Source organism: Erythrolamprus reginae, chromosome 2 (genome assembly GCF_031021105.1).
Source record: "Erythrolamprus reginae isolate rEryReg1 chromosome 2, rEryReg1.hap1, whole genome shotgun sequence".
Classification (NCBI taxonomy): Eukaryota; Metazoa; Chordata; class Lepidosauria; order Squamata; family Dipsadidae; genus Erythrolamprus; species Erythrolamprus reginae.
Genome location: NC_091951.1, coordinates 195760339 through 195783700, shown reverse-complemented (window position 1 = coordinate 195783700; position 23362 = coordinate 195760339). Strand labels below are relative to the sequence as shown.

General features: G+C 40.7%; 1 protein-coding gene across 2 annotated transcripts in view; it reads left to right on the top strand.

The window, feature by feature from the left end:
- Positions 1–23362, top strand: part of RAPGEF3 (Rap guanine nucleotide exchange factor 3) — a 108372-nt gene that overhangs the window by 33578 nt on the left and 51432 nt on the right. For both annotated transcript variants that reach the window (XM_070741018.1, XM_070741017.1), the window contains exons 3-4: positions 19710–19763; positions 22416–22522. In XM_070741018.1, coding sequence (XP_070597119.1) covers positions 19710–19763; positions 22416–22522 — 161 coding nt within the window. The remainder of the gene's footprint in view (positions 1–19709; positions 19764–22415; positions 22523–23362) is intronic.

The window sequence follows — 23362 nt, the reverse complement described above, 5'->3', positions numbered from 1 at the left end:
TTTTGCCATTTCAGCCAAATCCATCAACTTCTGCAACCATTCTTACAAGGTAGGTTAGCGAAGTTCCTTCCATTTTTGCACATAACAATAGCCTTGCTGTTGTTAATTTATATAATAACAAAGTTCCAATTTTTTTTCTCCAGTTCTTTTCCCATTACATCCAAAAGTAAAAATTCTGGTTTCATTTTTATCTCTTTTTTTCAGAATTTTCTGTATTTAATCATACTCCAAATTGTTTTTGCTTTATCACATGTCCACCATAGATGATAGAAAGATCCCTTCTGTATTTTTTACAATTTGAACAATAATTTGACAAGACCTCCTACTTTTGTTAGCTGAGACCTTTTAACTAGAGATGATAACGACTGAACGATTGTCTTTCTGTTGAGTTATAGATTCTCTTTTCAGGGCAAGGTGTGGAGCCAGCCAGGGAAGCTCTTAGAGGTGAGCTATTATCTGCTGTTGGCAAAGCAAACGCCAAAAGGCAAGGACAGCTTGATTCATGTGCATTTCTGACTTGGTAGCCAGCCAGATTTGGCAACAAGTCTCTGCATAGCAATTCATAACTAATCTGCTTGGCAACAGCAAGTGTCTCTATCTCTCGAGAACAGAGCTGAATCGGTTAATGTTTGGAGTTCAGCTTCCCGCCTCTTCTGTCACAAAACAGGTCTGACTGGTCCCCTTCAAACCAAATCCCACCACCAGCACTTGGACATCTTTCATCTGTTTTCCAAATGAAGTGCTGTCTTTTTGCAATGTTGCAGCAGCAAAAATATAACTCCAGTTTCCAAAGTTTCAGATCTTGCAACTTTTTTAAAAAACAAAAAACCCCAACATTCTCAGCTGTGATAGGTCAGTCAGAATTTCTCCACTTGCCCAATGTTAAGGTAAGGAGAGAAAACCGGGCAGGAATGCGTATTTATTTTTTCATTTGACTTTTATATATCAAAGACATTAAGTTTGATCTCTTCAGGACTAAATTAGGTTCAAGAGCAATTTTCTCTTTTTGATCTGCTGCTAGAACCATATTTAAAAGTATACAGTCCTCAGGAGGATCCGTTTGGCAGATCTCTTCAATAGCTATTCATTATCCATGTTTATTTGAGCAATATATTTTCCTTATTCTCCTTTTTGTTTGATCATGGTTCTTCTGGAGTAGAGGAGCTAAGTATTCTTGAATACTGTCACATTAGACTCCTCGCTCTGCCCAGAAGATTGCAACGATTAAGATGATTCTTCCTAATGTCTGATTAAAATCAAATCTCTTCTTCAGTGAAGTGACAGGGTGAGTTTTCAAAAATTGAAACGTTGCTTAGTGGTGTACTGTGGTGATTAAGGTGTTGGATGACATTTAGGGAGACTTGGCTTCAGTTATGAAATTGTTTAGGTGACCTTGTGCCAGTAATTCTCAATGACATAGGCAGATTGTGGTTGTGTAGCTAACCTTTGGCTGAAGGAAACATGGATTTCCAATTCCAGGAAGGAAAAAAATGTAGGAGATGAAACTAAGTAAAATAAATATATAAATAAGGAACAAGTTAAGAGGGAAGCACTTCTAGGTTTAGTTTGGCTTACATAGCCATGGTTTGTGTGTGTGTTTGTGTGTGTGTGCATGCATACACGCACACATATATATGAACTTACACAAAGTATACCAAAAGTTAATTCCAATATGTTTTATGTATTACTGTATTTCTTTTTTAAAAAGAGAAAGTGTTACTTAGTAGTATACTGTATTTAGGAATGTTCAAATGTTATGTCTCAAACATTGTTACTATCACCCACTCACCCCACTAATCACTTTATGACTGTAACTTTGTTGCTTGTATCCTTATAATTTATATTGACTGGTTCCTAACATGATTGGATTGCTTATTTGTACCTGGACTATCATTAAGTGCTATACCTTCTGATGAACGTATCTTTTCTTTTATGTACACTGGGATCATGTGCACCAAGATGAATTCCTTGTGTGTCCAGTCACACTTGGCCAATAAAGAATTCTATTCTAACAAGTAAGGACATGTTTTGAAAAAAACATAATTTAATGTAATCTTCATCACAAATTATTTATGGCTCCTGGCATTTTTTATACGTTTTGTGTATGTGTGAGTGCGTATGTGTATGCGCCTTTGAGTCAGTTTTTGATTTCTGCCTGGACAAGTCATTATTGTTTGGGTTTTTTTTGGCAAGGCTATTTGGAAGTAGTTGCCATTGCCTGCCTATTGCCTGCTGCCTGGGGCTTCCTAGGGTGGAGACGACAAGCCCAAGGTCATCCAGCTGATTTTGTGCCTAAAGTGGGACTAGGACTCATAGTCTCCTGGTGTCTAGCCTGGTGTATGTATTTGGGAATTTTATAAAAAATCCTTACTCCTGTGATTGACTGACAGTGGACTCCACCTTCCTTGAGTGATACAGATAATATTTATTTAATTAGATTTATAAGCCGCCCTTCTCCTTGCGGACTCAGGGCGGCTTACAAGAATAAAATATAGACAATAACAATAAATAGAATTAAAAACATTACAATTAGATAATAAACAATCAATCACCCTTCTTTCATTCAAAGACCGGAGCAAGACTATCGCTTATGGTTCCCAGGCCTGCCAGCACAGATGTGTCTTCAATTCCTTCTGAAAAGCAAGGAGATTGGGGGTGATACGAATATCTGATGGGAGTTGGGGGCCGCAACAGAAAAGGCTCTCCCCCATGGATCCGCCAGCCGACATTGTTTGGCAGATGGGGCACGGAGAAGGCGGACTTTGTGCAACCTAACCAGTCGCTAGGATGTATGGGGCAGAAGACAGTCCCATAAATAACCTGGTTCAATGCCATAAGAGTTTGAATCAGGGGCAAAATTCAAATTTCCCCTCTCCTGGTTCTGTGGGCGTGGCTTAGTGGACACGGTGTGGCTTGGTGGGCATGGTTTGGTGGGTGTAGCAGGGGAAGGATACTGCAAAATCTCCATTCTCTCCTCACTTCTGGAGGAAGCATACTGCAAAATCTCCATTCCCATCCCATCTGGTACAGCCAAGAGGTGGTATTTACTGGTTCTCCAATCTACTCAAGATTTCCGCTACCGGTTCTCCAGAACCTGCTGAATTTCACCCCTAGTTTGAATAAGACAATGGCTATCGCAGGATGAGAGACAGCTCTGTATGTAGCACATTTGCATGTGTATTTGGTTTATTTTCCAAATGCGATTAGGTGAAGTGGTTCAATTAACCTAGTAGAATTCAACCTTTTTTCTTCTGTTTATTTCTATTTTTCATTTTGAATTGTGAATGTCAATGCTTAATTAAGTACCCTTTTAATCAAAGAGCAGCTAGCTTATGTTACAAGTAAACCTAGCTGGATTAGACATCTATATGGTCAATACCAGCAGTGGGTTGCACTTACCTGCAAACCGGTGCGCTGCACACGAATCCTCTTCATTTGGGCACGCCTGCATGCTCAGGAAGCAAAAATGTACCAAAATCTCACGAGGAGATGCTCGTGCATATGTGATTTTGGTGATTTGTTGATTATCATCCGCCAAAGCAAAATATTGCCAAAATCTTGCATGCGCGAGCATCCCCTTGCGAGATTTTGCTTCTTTGCATGCTCAAAAAGCAAAAAAATAAAATAAAAAAAGATGACACCACCTGACAGACTGGCACCGGAATGGTCACACACAAATTGTGCACTTTGACGGCTGTTACTGGTGCAGAGTCACCTACCGCACCGCTAGGAACCCACCACTGGACTCAATACATTCTAAAGATTCTAAAGATCAGCAGCTGAAAGGGTAAAATTGATGGGTTAGGTGGGGTTGCTAATCTAGCCCAGAAATATTTTTTTGGGGGGGTTGATAATAGAATTTGATGTCCAATTTAATGGACCAATGAGAGGTTATGGTTGAACAGTATCCAGCACAGGATGTTTCATGAATAATTATCCTCGAAGAAGGTTGCCATATAAATCCAAGCAATCAATAAAATCATTTTGTAATAGCTTGAAACAGGTGGGGAGTGACATCGAAATGGAGCCATAAATGGTTGTCACCAAGAAACAGTAATGAATCAATGACATGCTCCAAGAGAGTCCAACAATTTGCAGTAGTGAAAGAACACTCTTTTTTTTTCTAAAGTGGACAAAACATACAGAAAATCCAATCCAATGTGCTCAGGAATTCCCAATGATTGAGAACAAACTGAGAAAGAAGAACTGAGGGGAGGGGGACTATATTTTCTGCTCGTCTGACTGTGCTAAGAAAGATATATTTAACTGTGATTTAGCTAATATTCATAAAAGGATTTAGAAATCTCAGTGGTTCATTCAGTAAACTAAGCCAAAAGCAAATGGATCTCCTTATGATATATTATTGCCCTGAGTCTTCCGAGAGGGGCGGCATACAAATATAATAAACTATTAGAAACATAGAAGACTGACGGCAGAAAAAGACCTCATGATCCATCTAGTCTGCCCTTATACTATTTTCTGTATTTTATCTTAGGATGGATATATGTTTATCCCAGGCATGTTTAAATTCAGTTACTGTGGAGTTACCAACCACGTCTGCTGGAAGTTTGTTCCAAGGATCTATTACTCTTTCAGTAAAATAATATTTTCTCATGTTCCTTTTGATCTTTCCCCCAACTAACTTCAGATTGTGTCCCCTTGTTCTTGTGTTCACTTTCCTATTAAAAACACTTCCCTCCTGGACCTTATTTAACCCTCTAACATATTTAAAGGTTTTGATCATGTCCCCCCTTTTCCTTCTGTCCTCCAGACTATACAGATTAAGTTCATTAGGTTTTTCCTGATACATTTTATGCTTAAGACCTTCCACCATTCTTGTAGCCCGTCTTTGGACCCGTTCAATTTTATCAATATCTTTTTGTAGGTGAGGTCTCCAGAACTGAGCACAGTATTCCAAATGTGGTCTCACCAGCGCTCTATATAGCGGGATCATAATCTCCCTATAATAATAATAACAACAACAATAACAACTATTATTATTATTATTATTATTATTATTATTATTATTATTATTATTATTATTATTATATGTAGAGCTGATTCGTTGGAATCTCAAGCAAGAGTAAGCCAGGCATGCAGTCCATCTTCTAGCAAGTACCCTTCTAATTTGCGATTGAAGGAGAATTAGGTTCACTTTAGCCAAGAGCTGGCTTCTACTGCAGCCCAGATATTTTCCCCTGTGTTTCAAACTCAGCATGCCCATTACATTTATCTGCCCAGAAAGGAGATAATTTACTGGAAATATAGGACCTTCTGGACCTAGATTCACTGGTGTCAAATGGAAAACCGCTTACATTTTCAGTGTTATCTTTGAGTACAGAAGGTGGCACCTGGTCCTTGGTACGGGTGCCAGCCAGTCACGCCCACTCAACTGATGTAATTGCATTGAGAGTTTGCAGACATGGCAGATTTTCTTTCTAAATCAAGGTGTGCAGCAATGACGGGGATGGCTGTCTTTCTTGGAATGGCTTATCCTTTGCTTTAAGCCTGAGCCACAGAGTAGATCAGTGTTTCCCAACCTTGGCAACTTGAAGATATTTGGACTTCAACTCCCAGAATTCCCCAGCCAGCGAATGCTGGCTGGGGAATTCTGGGAGTTGAAGTCCAGGTATCTTCAAGTTGCCAAGGTTGGGGAACACTGGAGTAGATGATGGGATTTAACCCTCATTTCTTTGGGTGGAGTTTTCTGCACTCAGAAATAAAAAAAAGAAAATGCAATCGGTAATTTACATGATTAATATAAGGTCTGATCCATGATTCTTGTTCTGGAGTAATTTCAAAAGAATGAGATATAGCAATAGCACTTATAGACCACTTCATAGTACTTTTACAGCCCTCTTTAAGCAGTTTACAGAGAGCAAGCATATTGTTCCCAACAATCTGGGTCCTCATTTTACCCACCTTAGAAGGATGGAAGGCTGAGTCAATCTTGAGCCTGGTGAGATATTTTCTCTGTTCTCCTCTGCCCCCCACTCTCTGTCCTTCAGTCTTATGCTGCTTAAAAGCATGCTTGCTTTTATGGCATAGTATGAGCTGAAATGGCACAGTGGGTAGAGTGCAGTACAGCAGGCCACTAAAGCTGACTGCTAGATCTGCAGGTCAGCGGTTCAAATCTCATCACCGGCTCAAGGTTGACTCAGCCTTCCATCCTTCTCAGGTGGGTAAAATGAGGACCTGGATTGTGGGGGTAATAGGCTGGCTCTGTTAAAAAGTGCTATTGCTAACATGTTGTAAGCCACCCTGAGTCTAAGGAGAAGGGCGGCGTAAAAAATCAAATAAATAAATAAATAGTGGAAAGAACGATCCCTGGCTATCAGAAGGGGCAAAGTGGTGTCTATTTTTCCTGCCCTTTGCTTTCCTTGAAACTTTCCTAAAGGTTGTGACACTTGATCAATCAAGAAATCAGAAGGTGAAATTCTACAACTGGATAGAAAATAAAGGAGGATGGTTTGCCAGTGAGTTGCTGCTTCTGCTTGGAGCCCAGCCCAGGCTGGAGGCACTGTTGCTTGCTCCAGCAGCTGGCCAGCCCTTGTGATGTTTGTCATGTAAACAGGCTAAGAGGCGGGTGCTGTTTGTGCTCCCGAGCGAGGGAAATGAGCAGCTTTGACGAGCTGGCAGGACACCTTGGGAGGGGAAGGGAGAAAGTGTTCTCCTGAGAGGACATTTCTTAGAATCCATAAAGAAAGAAACCTACATTAGCGGTGGCCTATCGCTTCCTGAAATCTTCACGATCGATCGAGAATGAAAAGGACAAAGGGGGCCTTTACGTCAAGCCTGGACTGGTACTCTCAGGGCTGAGATCATTTTCGATGTTTGGCTCAGACTGAGAAGCAAGAAATAAAAATAAGAGAATTTTCCATCATCTTTGAGGAGATAGTAGATGCAAATGGGGCTTTTTGTCTGCTTCCTAAATTTACTTTGGCCTGGCTTCTAGGCTACTGGCCCATCTTTTATTATTATTATTATAATAGAGTTGGAAGGGACCTTGGAGGTCTTCTAGTCCAATCCCCTATTTAGACCGGAAACTCTACACTACTTCAGACAGATGGTTATCCAACATCTGCTTAAAAACTTCCAGTGTTGGAGCATTCACCACTTCTGGAGGCAAGCTGTTCCACGGATTAATAGCTCTGACTGTCAGAAAATTTCTCCTTAGTTCTAAGTTATTTCTCTCTTTGATTAGTTTCCACCCATTGCTTCTTGTCCTTCCCTCAGAAGCTTTGAAGAATAGTCTGATTTCTTCCCCTTTGTGGCAACCCCTGAGATATTGGAACACTGCTATCATGTCTCCCCTAGTCCTTCTTTTCATTAAACTAGACATACCCAGGTCCTGCAACTGTTCTTCATATCCTCCAGTCCCCAATCATCTTTGTTGCTTTTCTTTGCACTCTTTCTAGAGTCTCAACATTCTTTTTACGTTGTGGCGATCAAAACTGAATGCAGTATTCCAAGTGTGATCTTACCAAGACATTATAAAGTGGTATTAACACTTCACTTGATCTTGATTCTATCCCTCTATTAATGCAACCTAGAACTGTGTTCGCTGTTTTGGCAGCTGCTGCACACTGCTGGCTCATATTTAAATGCTTGTCCACTAGGACTCCAAGATCCCTATCACAGTTACTACTGTTGATCAAGATACCACATATACTGCACCTTCTGTCCCATTGCCTTTGCTTGACTCTTTTTCTATCTTTATCTTTAACACAATAATAAGAGTTGGAAGGGACCTGGAGGACTTCTAGTCTAATCTCACTGCAATAAAGCGAAAGTCAAATCTTTCTTCCTTCAAGGAGGGTTTTGGAAGACAGAGTCACTTTAAATAATGAGATGGACAGCATATAAATTTAATAAATAAACAGATCCAATCCAAGTACACTACTCAAAAAAATAAAGGGAACACTTAAACAACACAATATAACTCCAAGTAAATCAAACTTCTGTGGAATCAAACTGTCCACTTAGGAAGTAACACTGATTGACAATCAATTTCACCTGCTGTTGTGCACATTCAACTTTGTACAGAACAAAGTACAGTGTTCCCTCGCTTTTCGCGGGGGATGCGTTCCGAGACCACCCACGAAAGTTGAATTTCCGCGAAGTAGAGATGCGGAAGTAAATACACTATTTTTGGCTATGAACAGTATCACAAGCCTTCCCTTAACACTTTAAATCCCTAAATTGCAATTTTCCATTCCCTTAGCAACCATTCAGATTATTACTCACCATGTTTATTTATTAAAGTTTATTAAAAGAAATATTTATTAAAGGCAGACAAAAGTTTGGTGATGACATATGACGTCATCGGGTGGGAAAAACCGTGGTATAGGAAAAAAAACCGCAAAGTATTTTTTAATTAATATTTTTGAAAAAACGTGGTATAGACTTTCCGCGAAGTTCGAACCCGCGAAAATAAAGGGAACACTGTATTCAATTAGAATATTTCATTCATTCAGATCTAGGACGTGTTGTTTGAGAGTTCCCTTTATTTTTTTGAGCAGAATATATTCCTGTCATCCCTTATAATTCCTTCTCTCTGCTGATTAAATCTTGCTCTCCCAGCTTTCTTTCACTGACGTATATTTCGTAACAGTGGTATGGCATAGTTTCTTTCCACATGAGAAGAAGGTGTCTCTTAAGCTAGGTTCAGCCTGTGGTTTCAGAACGCTTTGGCTTTTCTTGCCAATGTTTAGGAAATGGCTTGCCATGAATTTCTTGCAGGATTTTAAAAAATACTTTTGAAGTTAGCATCCTGCTGATCTTCCCTCTACAGTATAACCCAGATGAAACCCCTAATTATGAAATTAGTCAAAATTGCCCTCCTGCTGCCACTGGCATGATTTTCACCAACATGTAAAAAAACTCTCAGATGAAATGTCTTGAGTGGATAATAACACTGGAATGTTCACACATTTTTCCTGAAGTTTTATGGATCAGGTAATTTAGGTGGTTATTATCATTTCAAAAGAAGAAAGGGTTTGTCTAAACCTGTGTATGTGATGTGCCCCCAGGGGTTTTTTTTATACTTAGTTAAATAGACTTAACAGATTATTTATAAGCATCTTTATTTATTTCATCTATGCGTATTTGCATATTAATTAAATAATGGTTCTGAAAAACGTGCTTATGGATTACATGTGATTTGCTAGTACATGTGACAGTAAAGAACCTCTTTGAGAAGAATATTTCTATGTGAGTGAAATGGGACGAAGCTGCTTAAAATCCTCATAAAATAATGTTTTAAAAGTAGTCTAAATCATGGCAGCATAAGCAGTAATGGGGCTACCTTTGAAAAGCCTTTGAAACTTCAAATTGTGCAAAATGCAGCCGTGTGAGCAGTCATGGGCTTGGCCAGACCCGCGCATATCTCTCCAACACTCCGTGGTCTGCATTGGCTGCCAATTGGTTTCCGGACTCAATTCAAAGTGTTGGTTATGACCTATAAAGCCCTACATGGCATGGGACCAGAATACCTCCGAGACTGCCTTCTGCTGCATGAATCCCAGCGACCGGTCATGTCCCACAGAGTTGGCCTTCTCCAGGTTCCATCAGCTAGACAATGTCGGTTGGCAGGGCCTAGGGGAAGAACCTTCTCTGTGGGGGCCCTGGCTCTCTAGAATCAGCTTCCTCTGGAGATTCGTACTGCCCCCACCCTCCTCACCTTCTGTAAGAGTCTGAAGACTCATTTATGCCACCAGGCCTGGGGCCATTAGATAGATAGATGGATGGATGGATGGATGGATGGATGGATGGATGGATTGATGGATAGATAGATAGATATATAGATAGATAGATCTATCATCTTTCTCTCTCTCTCTCTCTCTCTCTCTATCATCTATCTATCTATCTATCTATCTATCTATCTATCTATCTATCTATCTATCTATCATCTATCTATCATCTATCTATCTATCTATCTATCTATCATCTATCTATCTATCTATCATCTATTTATCATCTATCTATCTATCTATCATCTATCTATCATCTATCTATCATCTATCATTCATCTATCTATCTATCTATCTATCTATCTATCTATCTATCTATCTATCTATCTATCTATCTATCTATCTATCTATCATCTATATCAGATTTCTATGCCGCCCTTCTCCGCAGACTCAGGGCAGCTCACAACAAAAATATAACAATACAATACATAAATCCCATTTAAAATTAAATAATAATACAGTAATAATTAAAAATAATCATCCACATTCACCCCCTATACATTCCAGTTAATGGCCAGAGCTAGGTGCCCCATGCCTGCCAGCAAAGGTGAGTTTTTAAAACCTTGTGGAAGATCAGGAGGATGGGGGCAGTACAAATCCCTGGAGAGAGTAGATTGCAGAGGGCCAGGGCCACCACAGAGAAGGCCCTTTCCCTAGGCCCCGCCAACCGGCATTGCTTGTCTGATGGGACCTGGAGAAGGCCAACTCTGTGAGACTTAACTGGCCTCTGGGATACATGAGGCAGAAGGCGGTCCCATAAATAATCTGGTCCTGAGCCATATAGGGCTTTATAGGTAATCATCAACACTTTGAATTGCGTTCGCAGACCAATCAGCAGCCAATGCAGCTCACGGAATGTTGATGAGACATGGGCTTATCTTGGAAGGCCCCTGACAGCTCCCGCAGCTGCATTTTCTATTACCTGCAGTTTCCAAACATTCTTCAAAGGTAGCTCCATGTGAAGAGCATTGCAGTAATTGAATATTGAGGTGATGAGGACATGAGTGACTGTGAGAAGAGACTTCCTGTCCAAATGGGGCAACTGGTGCACCAGGCGAACCTGTGCAAACATCTCCCTCGCCACAGCTGAGAGATGGTGTTCTAAGCTCAGCTGTGGATTGAGGAAGATGCCCAAGTTGGGGACCCTCTCTGAGGGGGACAACAACTCCCCCTAGGGTAATGGACGGACAGGTGGGATTGTCCTTGGGAGGCAAAACCCACAGCCACTCCGTCTCGTCAGGATTGATCTTGAGCCTTTTATCACCCATCCAGACCTTAACAGCTTTCAAACACCAGCACATCACTTCCCCTGCTTCACTGAGTTGACACAGGGTGGAGATGTACAGCTGGGTGTTATCTGCATACTGATGGTAACTCACCCCACGTCGTGGGATGGTCTTGCCCAGCAGTTCCATGTAGATATTGAACAGTGGTGTGGGAAAGGACCAACTCCTGAGGAATCCCACAAAGGAGGGACCTAGAAGCCGACCTCTGACCCTCTGCCAACACCAACTGCAACCGACCAGAGAGATAGGAGGAGAACCACCGTAAAACGGTGTCCCCCACTCCCAACCCCTCCAGTTGGCACAGAAGGATACTATGGTTGATGGTATCAAAAGCCGATGAGAGGTCAAGAAGCACCAGGATGTTCTGTTAATTGTGTTGAAGAAACAAAAATGAAGACGAACAGACAGAAATCTATAGTCCTGACCTAAAATATTTATGATTAAGAAAAAGTCAGTGAATTGGAAGTTGAGTGTGGTCACCTTTCAGCAGATCAGGGCATATGCAGCTTTATCACATTAAAAAAATAAGTGGTATAAAACAGCTGACAAAAGGGGAAGAAAACCAAAGGGACAAATTAGGTGGATGAGCAAGAAGCAGTTAGAAGAAATTTTGCACCAAAGGATTTGAGAGACACCTTTGAAATGCTCACCAAAGAAACAGGCTCAGAGCATTTATGGAGTGGGGGGGGAGAGAGACAATGCTCAATAGGAGACAGAGAACAATTGTGTGGGCTGAGGGCCAATGACCAAGAGGAGCCAAATTGTGTTGTCTTCCAAGATTAGGGATTGAGGCTTTGAAAATTACTTTTTTTTCCTGCTGATCCACTGAGGGACAAATAACATTGCAAAGTACAGCTGCAGCTGTACCATTACGCACTCTGAAGAGATAGTAAGGAAGTTCAAAGAAAATGACATCAGGTAAAGGATGTTGTATGTCAGGAATGTCAAACTCACGCTGTCATGGCAGCGACACGTGACGTATCGGGACATGTTCCCTCTTTGCTAAACCATGAGGGGTGGGGTGGAGTGACCAGTGCGTGACGCATCCAGCTTGTGGGCCGTGGGTTTGACACCCCCGTTGTATGTAGTGAGTAGTTTGACAGAGGAAAGAAATAGGTTTTAATGGCTTTTGAAAAGTTAGAAGTGTGGATCCCTTTAGAAACATAGAAGATTGACGGCAGAGACAGATCTCATGGTCCATCTAGTCTGCCCTTATACTGTATTTTTCGCACCGGAGTATAAGACACACCTTAGTTTTAGGAGAGGAAAATAGGGTGGTGGTGGAATCTGTTTACCAGGTATTCATCTGGCTAACATCCTTAGTCTGGTCAGCTTCAGCACATTATTTTATCCCCTGGTGGTTAGGGCTTAAAAAAACCTTCTTCGAGAGATTAGCAATCCCATCGACCAGTTAGGTCCCACAGAGTTGGCCTTCTCCAGGTCCCGTCGACTAAACAATGCCGTTTGGTGGGACCCGGGGAAGAGCCTTCTCTGTGGTGGCCCCGGCCCTCTGGAACCAGCTCCCCCCCCCAAGATCAGAATTGCCCCCACCCTCCTCGCCTTTCGTAAGCTCCTTAAAACCCACCTCTGTCGTCAGGCATGGGGGAACTGAGATATTCTCTTCCCCCCAGGCCTATACAATTTATGCATGGTATGTTTGTGTGTATGTTCGGTTTTTAATAAGGGTCTTTTAATTATTTTAAACATTAGATTTGTTATATGCTGTTTCATTGTTGTTGTTAGCCGGCCTGAGTCTACGGAGAGGGGCGGCATACAAATCTAATAGATAGATAGATAGATAGATAGATAGATAGATAGATAGATAGATAGATAGATAAATATAAAACAATGAAAAAACCTGCAAGCGGTTAGAGCAGGGAAGATTGTTAGCACCTCATTAGGACTGTGAAAAATATTCTTTGGAGTGATTAGCAATGAAAAAAAAACCCTGCAACCATTAAGAGCTGGGAAGATTGTTAGGGCTGAAAAAAAAAGCTTCAAAAAAAGCTACATTCAGAGTATAAGTTGCACCCAAATTTTCAGCCTCTTTTAGGGAGGAAAAAGGTGTGTCTTATATTCTGAAAAATACGGTAGTTTTGCTAATGACATCAGTGTTCTTGGCACCAAGAACACCAGCATGTATGTCAAGGTGCTTTCTGCTCCAAAGTACCATAGTAGCACACCTGCTACTTTCCTTCCCCTACAATGTTTTATAATATATTGCTGAAGACGAGGCCATGACTGAGCTCACCTATAAGGTGCCTTGCAGGATGATGTATGAACCCAGGTGCTGCCTGCTGTCTTCAGCTTCAAATCAGGCAGTGCCCTCCTACCCAAGTTTTTATTTTGAAATAAGTTACTACACATTGTGTTCAATGGGTTTTTATTCTGCGGTAACCAATGTTTGCCTTATCTCGGGTTTCACTTTTGTGTTTTGCCAGATGTTAATCCAAACTTCCACTGTCCTTTCTCTTTCTTGGTTTCTTCTGCTGTGTTAAATATAAACTGTCCGCCTCTGCCAGAAAAATGCTGGTCTTTTCATGTTCGTGTTGCAAGCTGACCAGTATCTGGAGCAGCTAGCGAAAAGAATGTAAAGAACACAGTTGTGTTTATTGAAATGTTTTCGTGGGCTCTTGTTATAGCACTCAGCATTCCAGTGCATTCCAGCCAAGCCACTCTACACTTTGCTGAAGTGTCAAAGGGAGTAACTCTTGTAGTTTGCTGCCTGCTTATTATGTCATTTAATTTCTTCTGTTTACGCACAGCTGGCCCAAGAGGGGGCTGAGAGAGGGGGGGGGAATAAAATCAAAATGCCATTCCATTCCATTTTGCTGTCCATAACAATGCCTGAGTTAGCCACCTCATCGTTATTTTGCTGTAAGAAGACTGCCCCCCCCCCCCGATATGTATTGATTTGCATCCCAAAGAAAGTGGGGCTTTGACATTTTTTGATAAAAGTTTAATTGCTGATGGCTAAAAATAAAAAAAGAACATTACACAAGAATTCCCAGATGGTATTCCAGCATGGAAGCCTTGACACATCCAAACACAACAGAACTAAAAAAAATGGTAACCTACAATCAAACATTAGACCCAGAAGGTAATAGCAAAACAAGAGAAGCTTTATTAGAATAAAATATGAAAATTGATTGGTGGCCTTATACGTTAGTACAGTAATACCTCATCTTACGAACTTAATTGGTGCCGGGAGGAGGTTCGTAAGGTGAAAAGTTCGTAAGACGAAACATTGTTTCCCATAGGAATCAATGAAAAAGCGATTAATGCGTGCAAGCCCAAAACTCAGAAACCCGGAAGCCGGCTGCCACCACCGAAGGAGGCTTGAGCCTCCCGATCCTCCCTGCCCCTTTGCCATGCATGTCATCCTGGGTGAAGCGCTGGGGGGAGGGAGTCAGGAAGGTCCTCCTGCTCCACCCCCCCCAGCTGAAAGCACAACGGAGGTCTGCGGCTGCCAGTGGCTTGAGCCTCCCTTTCCTCTATGCCACTTCGCCCTGCCTGTCATCCTGGGCGAAGCGTTGGGGGGAGGGAGTCAGGAAGGTCCTCCTGATCTCTCCCCCAGCCAAAAACACAAAGGCGGTCTGCCACCGCCTGCTTGAGCCAGGATGACAGGCAGAGGGAAGCGGCATGGAGCAATGGGAAGCTGAAGCCGCCGGCGGTTTCAGCCTCCCTTTGCCCCACGCTGCTTTGCCCTGCCTATTGTCCTGGGCGAAGTGCTGGGGGGAGAGAGTTAGGAAGGTCTTCCTGCTCCCCCCCAACCAAAAATACAAAGGCGGTCTGCCGCCACCCGCGGAGCAATGGGAAGCTGAAGCCGCCGGCGGTTTGAGCCTCCCTTTGTCCCACGCTGCTTTGCCCTGCCTGTTGTCCTGGGCGAAGTGTTGGGGGGAGAGAGTTAGGAAGGTCTTCCTGCTCCCCCCCCAGCCAAAAATACAAAGGCGATCTGCCGCCGCTCGCGGAGCAATGGAAAGCTGAAGCCGCTGGCGGTCTCAGCCTCCCTTTGCCCCACGCTGCTTCGCCCTGCCTGTTGTCCTGGATCAAGCAGGCGGCGGCAGACCGTCTTTGTGTTTTTGGCTGGGGGGGGAGCAGGAAGACCTTTCTAACTCTCTCCCCCCAGCACTTCGCCCAGGACAACAGGCAGGGCGAAGCAGGGGGGGGGAAAGGGAGGCTCAAACCGCGGGTGGATTCAGCTTCCCATTGCTCCGCGGGCGGTTTTGCCCCACGCTGCTTCGCCCTGCCTGTTGTCCTGGGCGAAGTGCTGGGGGGAGAGAGTTAGAAAGATCTTCCTGCTCCCCCCCCCAGCCAAAAATACAAAGACGGTCTGCCGCCGCCCGCGGAGCAATGGGAAGCTGAAGCCACTGCCGGTTTCAGCCTCCCTTTGTCCCACGCTGCTTCGCCCTGCCTGTTGTCCCGGGGTGAAGTGCTGGGGGGAGATGACAGCCGGGCAGTGGGGCTTCTCAGCGGCCTTCGAAACGCCGAACCCGGAAGTTCGGGTTGGGCGTTCGGGTTCAGGAGGACGCTGAGAAGCCCCCCGGCTGTTTTAAAAGGTGACAGCTGGGCAGCGGGGCTTCTCAGCGGCCTCCCGAATCCGAACTTTTGCCAAACTTCCAGTTTTGGTGTTCGGGAGGCCACCGAGAAGCCCACCTCTCAGCTGTCACCTTTTAAAACAACCGGGGGGCTTCTCGGCGGCCTCCCGAATGCCAAACCCTGAAGTTCGGGTTTAGTGTTCGAGTTTAGGAGGACGCTGGGAAGCCCCCCGGCTGTTTTAAAAGGTGACAGCTGGGCGGCGGGGCTTCTCAGCGGCCTCCCGAACCTGAACCTTTGCCGAACTTCCGGGTTCGGCGTTCGGGAGGCCGCCGAGAAGCCCCGCCGCCCGGCTGTCGCTTTTTGAAACAGCCGGTGGGCTTCTCGGCGGCCTCCCGAATGCCGAACCTGGAAGTTCGGGTTTGGGGTTCGAGTTCAGGAGGACGCTGAAAGCCCCCCGGCTGTTTTAAAAAGTGACAGCCGGGTGGCGGGGCTTCTTGGCAGCGGCGGCGGCGGGTTCCTAAGACGGAAAACATTCGTAAGAAGAGGCAAAAAATTTCTGAACCCCGGGTTCGTATCTCGGGTTGTTCGTATGGCGGGGCGTTCGTATCATGAGGTACCACTGTATATTCAAAATGGGAAATTGATAAAAAAAATGAAGGGATACAAGAAAAAGATACAGACTTTGATAAAGTGATATTAGGAGGAGAAAAAAAATTCATAACAAAAACATACACCTATTTAACACATTATGAAATGGAAACAGAATTGGTAAAAGGGACTATGATCAGTTGGGCAAGAAATATTGGACATAACATTTACATTGACCAATGGGAGGCAGTATGGAAAAAGAATTATAAAATAACCAAATCAACAGCATACAACGAAAACATTATAAAAATGTTCTATAGATGGCATATATCACCATCAAGACTAGCTCAAATTTATCCCAAATTAAAACCAAATTGTTGGAGATGTTCAAACACAAACGGAACATTCTTCCACATGTGGTGGACTTGCCCCAAAATTAAAACAATATGGATTAAAATTAGAAATTGGATATATGAAATCACTAAAATTAAACTGCAACTCAAACCAGAGATTTTCTTATTAGGTATAATAGATATGAGAGTCAAGAAAGAATAATACCATATAATACAACATTTAATAATGGCAAGCAGGATCACTATAGCGCAAAACTGGAAGAAAGAAGACCCACCAACAGAAAGAGATATAATAAAAAAAATGCTTGACTGTGCAGAATATGATACATTAACACAAAAATTGAAAAACGATAAAAAATCACAAGATATAGACACATGGAAAAACTTTTATAATTGGGTTAACAACCGAAAAAAGAATAGATGTACATAAGGTTAAAACAAAAAAATGAAAGATAGCACAAAAGAAATTCAAATATAGATAAATAATACTTTATTTACTTGTTGAAACATTCTTTTTACCTGTGGTATATGTGTGTAATCTCGCTGATATGATTATCCTTGAACTTACAACAAGATAGACTGCAGAGATTGCAGCAGGGAAGGGGGGAGGGATGGGAATATATGTTGTACTGTCTTACAACAGACATTCTACAATTGTATTAACAAATTGAAAACACATCGATCTGTTTTTGTGTTTTTTAATATGTATATAATTAAATAAAAATTTATTTTTTTTTTAAAAGGGAAGGTTGCATCTATAAATGGGTGATGTTACATCAAACGTGTTAAAGGATTAGTCACACCAGGAACCTCTGATTAAACATAGAAACATAGAAGATTGACGGCAGAAAAAGACCTCATGGTCCATCTAGTCTGCCCTTATACTATTTCCTGTAGTTTTATCTTAGTATGGATATATGTTTATCCCAGCCATGTTTAAATTCAGTTACTGTGGATTTACCAACCACGTCTGCTGGAAGTTTCTTCCAACCATCTACTACTCTTTCAGTAAAATAATATTTTCTCATGTTATTTCTAATCTTTTCCCCAACTAACCTCAGATTATGCCCCCTTGTTCTTGTGTTCCTCCTGAACCTTATTTAACCCTTTTAACATATTTAAATGATCATGTAAGCTTTTGCATCTTTGTAGTAATGAAATTTTTCAGCAATAGCAGACCGTACATCCTTGGTATCCACAGGGAAACAGGGATAATGGTATTTGTTTTGTGGTTTTATTTTTTACACACAGATGTAACACCATAACCTCCAGCAAATATACATTATGGGATCCTGAATGATTTTATAACAATGTTCTTTCCAGTCCCTTATATCTCTGATAAGCTTTTGTTGGTGACATCCTGATACAGACACATTTCCATTACTGTATGTCAGGGTTGGAGTATGTGTATCCTTCTAGATGTGTTTCAGAATTGGTCATGCTGTTGAAAGCTGACATTCGGCAACATCTGCAGGGTCACCAAGTCACTAACCCCTGGGTTATTGGCAAAGCATGTGAGTTTAAGAAGGGACTGCAAAAACACCCACAGTTTTTCCTGTTTATATAATCAGAAATTAATGTGGTCTGATTTTCCCACCAGTATGCCCTTTGAAAAGTCTGTTGTAGCAATTGAGTTTCCACCCAGCCATTTATCTCTGACGTTGTGAGTCTTCAAGATGTATGTGAATGACCACAAAACCTCTACAAGTGCTAGTTAAGGAGGGATGTGGATTTCAGTTTTCTTTGGAGCGAAACAAGAGGTCGAGTTATCTCTTCAAACGTTTATTTATTTTTTAAAGTTGCTTTTAGTTATAGCTGCTATGCCTGACCTAGGGTTGTAATAAGTGGGGTACATAAGTTGCACTAGCCTGTCTTTCGTCCCCTGTCCAATTGTCTCTTCTTATCTCATATATCATATATCTTTTCTTCCTTTCATATATCTTCTCCTCTACTTTTATATCTTTTCTTTATATATAATACTTCATGTCTATCCTCTTCAATATGTATTGTGTATTGGACAAAATAAATAAATAAAATAAATAAAATATAATACCGTTCCTCATCAAATGTTAATTGGGGAGAGGGGCATAGACTTTCTCTCAAAATGACTGTTTTCCTCCATCAGCAATATAATACATGCTCCACAGGTCTGAACTGGGCTCTCCTTCCTTTGCTAGTCACAGAATTGGAAATCAGTGTGAGTCACAATTAGTAAAAGGTGTGGAAGGAAGGGAACAAGAAAAACTGATAAAAATGTTCTGATTGTTGTTGTTTTTTGACAGGGGTGGTTTACATGTTTTTAAAATGTTCTATTATACCAAATCAGCCTATATCAGCCTATATCAATACAGTAATTGAATTTTCTGGAGAACCAGAACTAACTGATCGAAAGTGCTGTGAGTTTTTAAAAAACTGGTGTGTGCTTGTGTATGTACTAGAATAGAATAGAATAGAATAGATTTTTTTTTTGACCAAGTGTGATTGGACACACAAGGAATTTGTCTTTGGTGCATATGGTCTCAATGTACATAAAAGAAAATATACATTTGTCAAAAATCATGAGATACAACACTTAATGATTGCCATAGGCGTCAAATAAGCAATCAGGAAACAATCAATATTTATAAAAATTGTAAGGATACAAGCAACAAGTTACAATCATAACTGGGAGAAGATTCGTGATAGAAATGATGAGAAGACTAATAGTGATGCAGCCTTAGTGAATAGTTTGACAGTGTTGAGGGAATTATTTGTTTAGCAGAGTGATGGCATTCAGGAAAAAACTATTCTTGTGTCTAGTTTTCTTGGTGTGCAGTGCTCTATATTGATGTTTTGAGGGTAGGAGTTGAAACAATTTATGTACAGGATGTGAGAGGTCCATAAATATTTTCACAGCCCTTTTTTTGACTCGTGCAGCATGATAAAGGTAGTTAGCTATAATAATAGGTAGGTAGTCAAAGGTAGGTAGCTATAATGAAAAATGAATCCCATTCCAAAATAAGCCTTGAAACTATACCGATATAACAAGATATACAAATAAATCTCACACTGGATCTCTTGGTCATTTCCTTTGAATGATGGATACTATTTGTATTGTCCTGCACTTAACAAATGTAAGAGATAGTTCCTTCCTCACTTTGTAAAATGTCTAAGGAAATGTCCTTGATTTTTCTCTTGGTTTTTGTTTTCAGACTCCTCTTCCAGAGAGTCAATCAACTCTGGTGCCTGGCCACAACTTAAAGCAGGTAATAAACATGAAGTGTGCAAACAAAAAAGTATCAACTATAATGTAGCAAAGCTCACCCAATCCTTGAGGTCTAGCACCACCATCTCTAAATAGGTATCGTCTACAAAAGTTGTCCATTCCAGGCAGTTTTGGTAGTTGTAATGCCAATATCTCCAGAAGATTCCAAGCTTGGAAAGGTGGACCTCTGTGGTTCATTGTAATGCTTCACATAGTTGTTAGCCGCCCCGAGTCTATGGAGAAGTGCAGCATACAAATCTAATAAATAAATAAATAAAATAATAAATAGTAAACCAACTCAGCCAGCAATGAATTTACTAATGGAATTCCTTTGTTCAGATATTTATTCTGCCTTGAATTTGCTAATTTTCTGTTCGACGTTTTCTTTCTGCAATCTAGGCAAACCTTTCTACTTATTATGATAAATTGGTGCTTCTAGAATGATGTGGTCACATGAAAATACTACCTAATTTTCAGATGTTTATTCCTACTATAAGAGCTAGAGGCATTCCATATTCCTTACTGATTCTATTGACCACAAGAATGCAACATTTATATTTAGGAATCCTGGTTGTTAATTCTTGATTGGCATTTTTGTTGTGAACATAAAAGATTATGCAAATTCGGGTTGCACATTTTGGGGGGGATTCGAATTCCAAACAGGCATTTCAAAACATGGAAACACCCACATGCCACCTGTTTGCATCTCCTGCAAAAACCTGCTTAAATTTTACATCAGGGTTTTTAGAAAAATAATCAGAGCTCAAATGTATTTGTTTACAACTTTGATTTAAGCAGCTTTTCAGGAGATGCAAACAAATGCATTTGAGGTGAGATCATTTTTAAAAAAATGTTTTAAAGGAATTATCTCTTTAAGGCAGACCTGGGATGCGGCCCGCCCGCTGTCTGTGACTGGCCTGCAGAGGTCGGTCCAACTTTTCTAGATAAGAACCAGGTGTTTGAGGTAGAATATATAATATATAATTATATTTATAATAATTTATAATAATTTATAATAATTTATAATAATTTATAATAATTTATAATAATTTATAATTTATAATTTATAATTTATAATTTATAATTTATAATTTATAATTTATAATTTATAATTTATAATTTATAATTTATAATAATTTATAATAATTTATAATAATTTATAATTATTTATAATTATTTGTAAGTTATAAGTTATAAGTTATAAGTTATAAGTTATAATTATTTATTATAATTTATAATTTATAATTTAATTTATAATTATTTATAATTTATAATATAATTAACTCAGTTCTACCCAATAATATTCAGTATTGGGTAGAACTGAGTTAATTATATTAGTCCGGCCCTCTAAAACCATCCCAATTTCTCATGCGGCCCTATGGCAAAATTAATTGCCCACCCCTGCTTTAAGGTAATCTATTTTTAAAAACATTTTCTCACCCACATGCTCCTAGTCACTTTTAAATGCACCTGTAAGACACAAAGGATTGGACCACAGATCTTTCTTGCCCTAGGACAGTGATGGCGAACCTTTTTTTTTTGCTCAGGTGCCAAAAGGGTGTGCGCATACGCAATAGCGTGAGCATGTGTGCCAATGCCCATAATGCAATGCTCTCCCCTGTGCATGCGCACACAACCCCCCCTTCATCACCCTCCCACGCATTTGGGCAGACCTCACTGAAGTCTCCAGACTTCCAATAAGCCCATTGGGCCATTTTTCACCATCCACAGACTCCACAGTCTTCCATGAAGCCTGGGGAGGATGAAAACATCCTCCTGCCAGCCTCCGGAAGGCCAAAAATCAGCTGACATGCTGGAATTGACATAGAGCAACACTTTGGGTGCCCTCAGATATGGCTCTATGTGCCATAGGTTCACCATCATGGACCTAAGGCCACAATTGTGATTGAAATTTCTGTCATATGTTCTTCTAGCCACAAGTTGAGTCATATCAATTTTTACAACCACTTTTATGGCAATCATTAAGCAAATCACTGCAGTCAATCAATTAACCAAATCAATCAATCAATCAATTAACCAAATTCAGCTTCCCCAATGGGTGTTTTTATGCCAGTTTCCCCCAGAAATTGGCAACTGATGATAAATGCAAGCTAGCAATAGCCAAGCACTCAAATTGTGATCAATGGCTATGGGAGTATTGGAGTGGTTGTAAGTGCGAATACGGGCCATAAGTCACGTTTTCCAAGGCTGTTATAACTTTGAACCATAATTAAACGAATGGTGGCAAGCCAAGGACCTCCTGTATCAATAGCTACGAAGCCTGATGGCTATGGAACCACCAGAGGCAGTGTGAGTTATAATACCCTTTATTGGGTGATATGAATGGGAAGATGATATGTACATAGGCCATCTCCACTGTGAGAGTACATTTCGATGTTGGGGTTGCTTTTCTGATTTTTTTAAAAAAATATTTTTACTTGTATAATGGTTGCTATTCTATATATCTTCAAAGAGAAGTATTTATCAATATAGTGCAAGTGTTTCTGCTAATGCTTTGGCTAAAGATGATTTCTTAAAGTATGGGTAGTAGCTCTATCCTCTTGTCTTCCTGCCCAAATTAGTATTCATTGACATTTGAATAGGTGGAAGATGAAATCAAGTGCAGTACCCCCTCTTACGTTTTATTTTGCAGGCTTCTTCCAACAAAATTCGGAGAGCAGGAAGGCTCCTCTGCGCTCACTTGGTAGTCATGTATCCAGATTTAATCCGCGATCATAAGCATCACCTCCGGCTTCACAGGTATACATGTGGGCCCCTGGAGCAAGAAATTAAAAGCAACTAGCACTTCTGTTGCCCCATCTCCCTCCTTCATGGGCTAGATTGAAAATGAGGCACAGATAGATGATACTGCCATTTTTTGCTAAGGATATTATGAGTGCTGTCACAATTAAAATATCCAGGGATGTGTTACAGGAGAACAATGAGGCTTTTGAGTGTAGATTTGCACAAGTCTGGAACTCTTTCCTTGACAGTATTCAGTTTCCATTTAATTAACTGTTTTGGCAGAAAAACCTTGTACAATCTTGTACAATAATTGTTTGTTTCAGCAATCATTAAGTGTCTGTCTGTCTACCTATCTTTCTATCTATTTGCCTGCCTGCCTGGCTGCCTGACTATCTATGCCTCCCTCCCTTCATCCCTCCATCCATCTATTTATCGTTATCTATCTACCTATCTATATAATTTCATATTTCCTAACTGCTCATCTTCCTTAAAGAAGGTCTCTAGCCGGTATTCTATTTCTACTTATTAGATTTGTAGGTATATGACTCATGTTGGCATTTATTTGCATTCATTTTTACCTGTATGTATAGATTTGTATTTTCATATGGATAATGAAACAAACAAAAGGTTAAAAGTTATTATATTTATGTAGTTACTTATGAAGCACATCTAAATTATAGGAAAGTAACCAAAATATATTTATAATCCCCAAGACATGTCATAATTTTTGAGCATTCCTAATGTTTGGAAATTGAAAGTTGAAGTGGTTATGGAAGTGGTTTTATCCTACATACTGTACTCCTATATAAATGTCAGTGAACCCTGAATGATTTGAATTCCACTGATTAGAGTTTC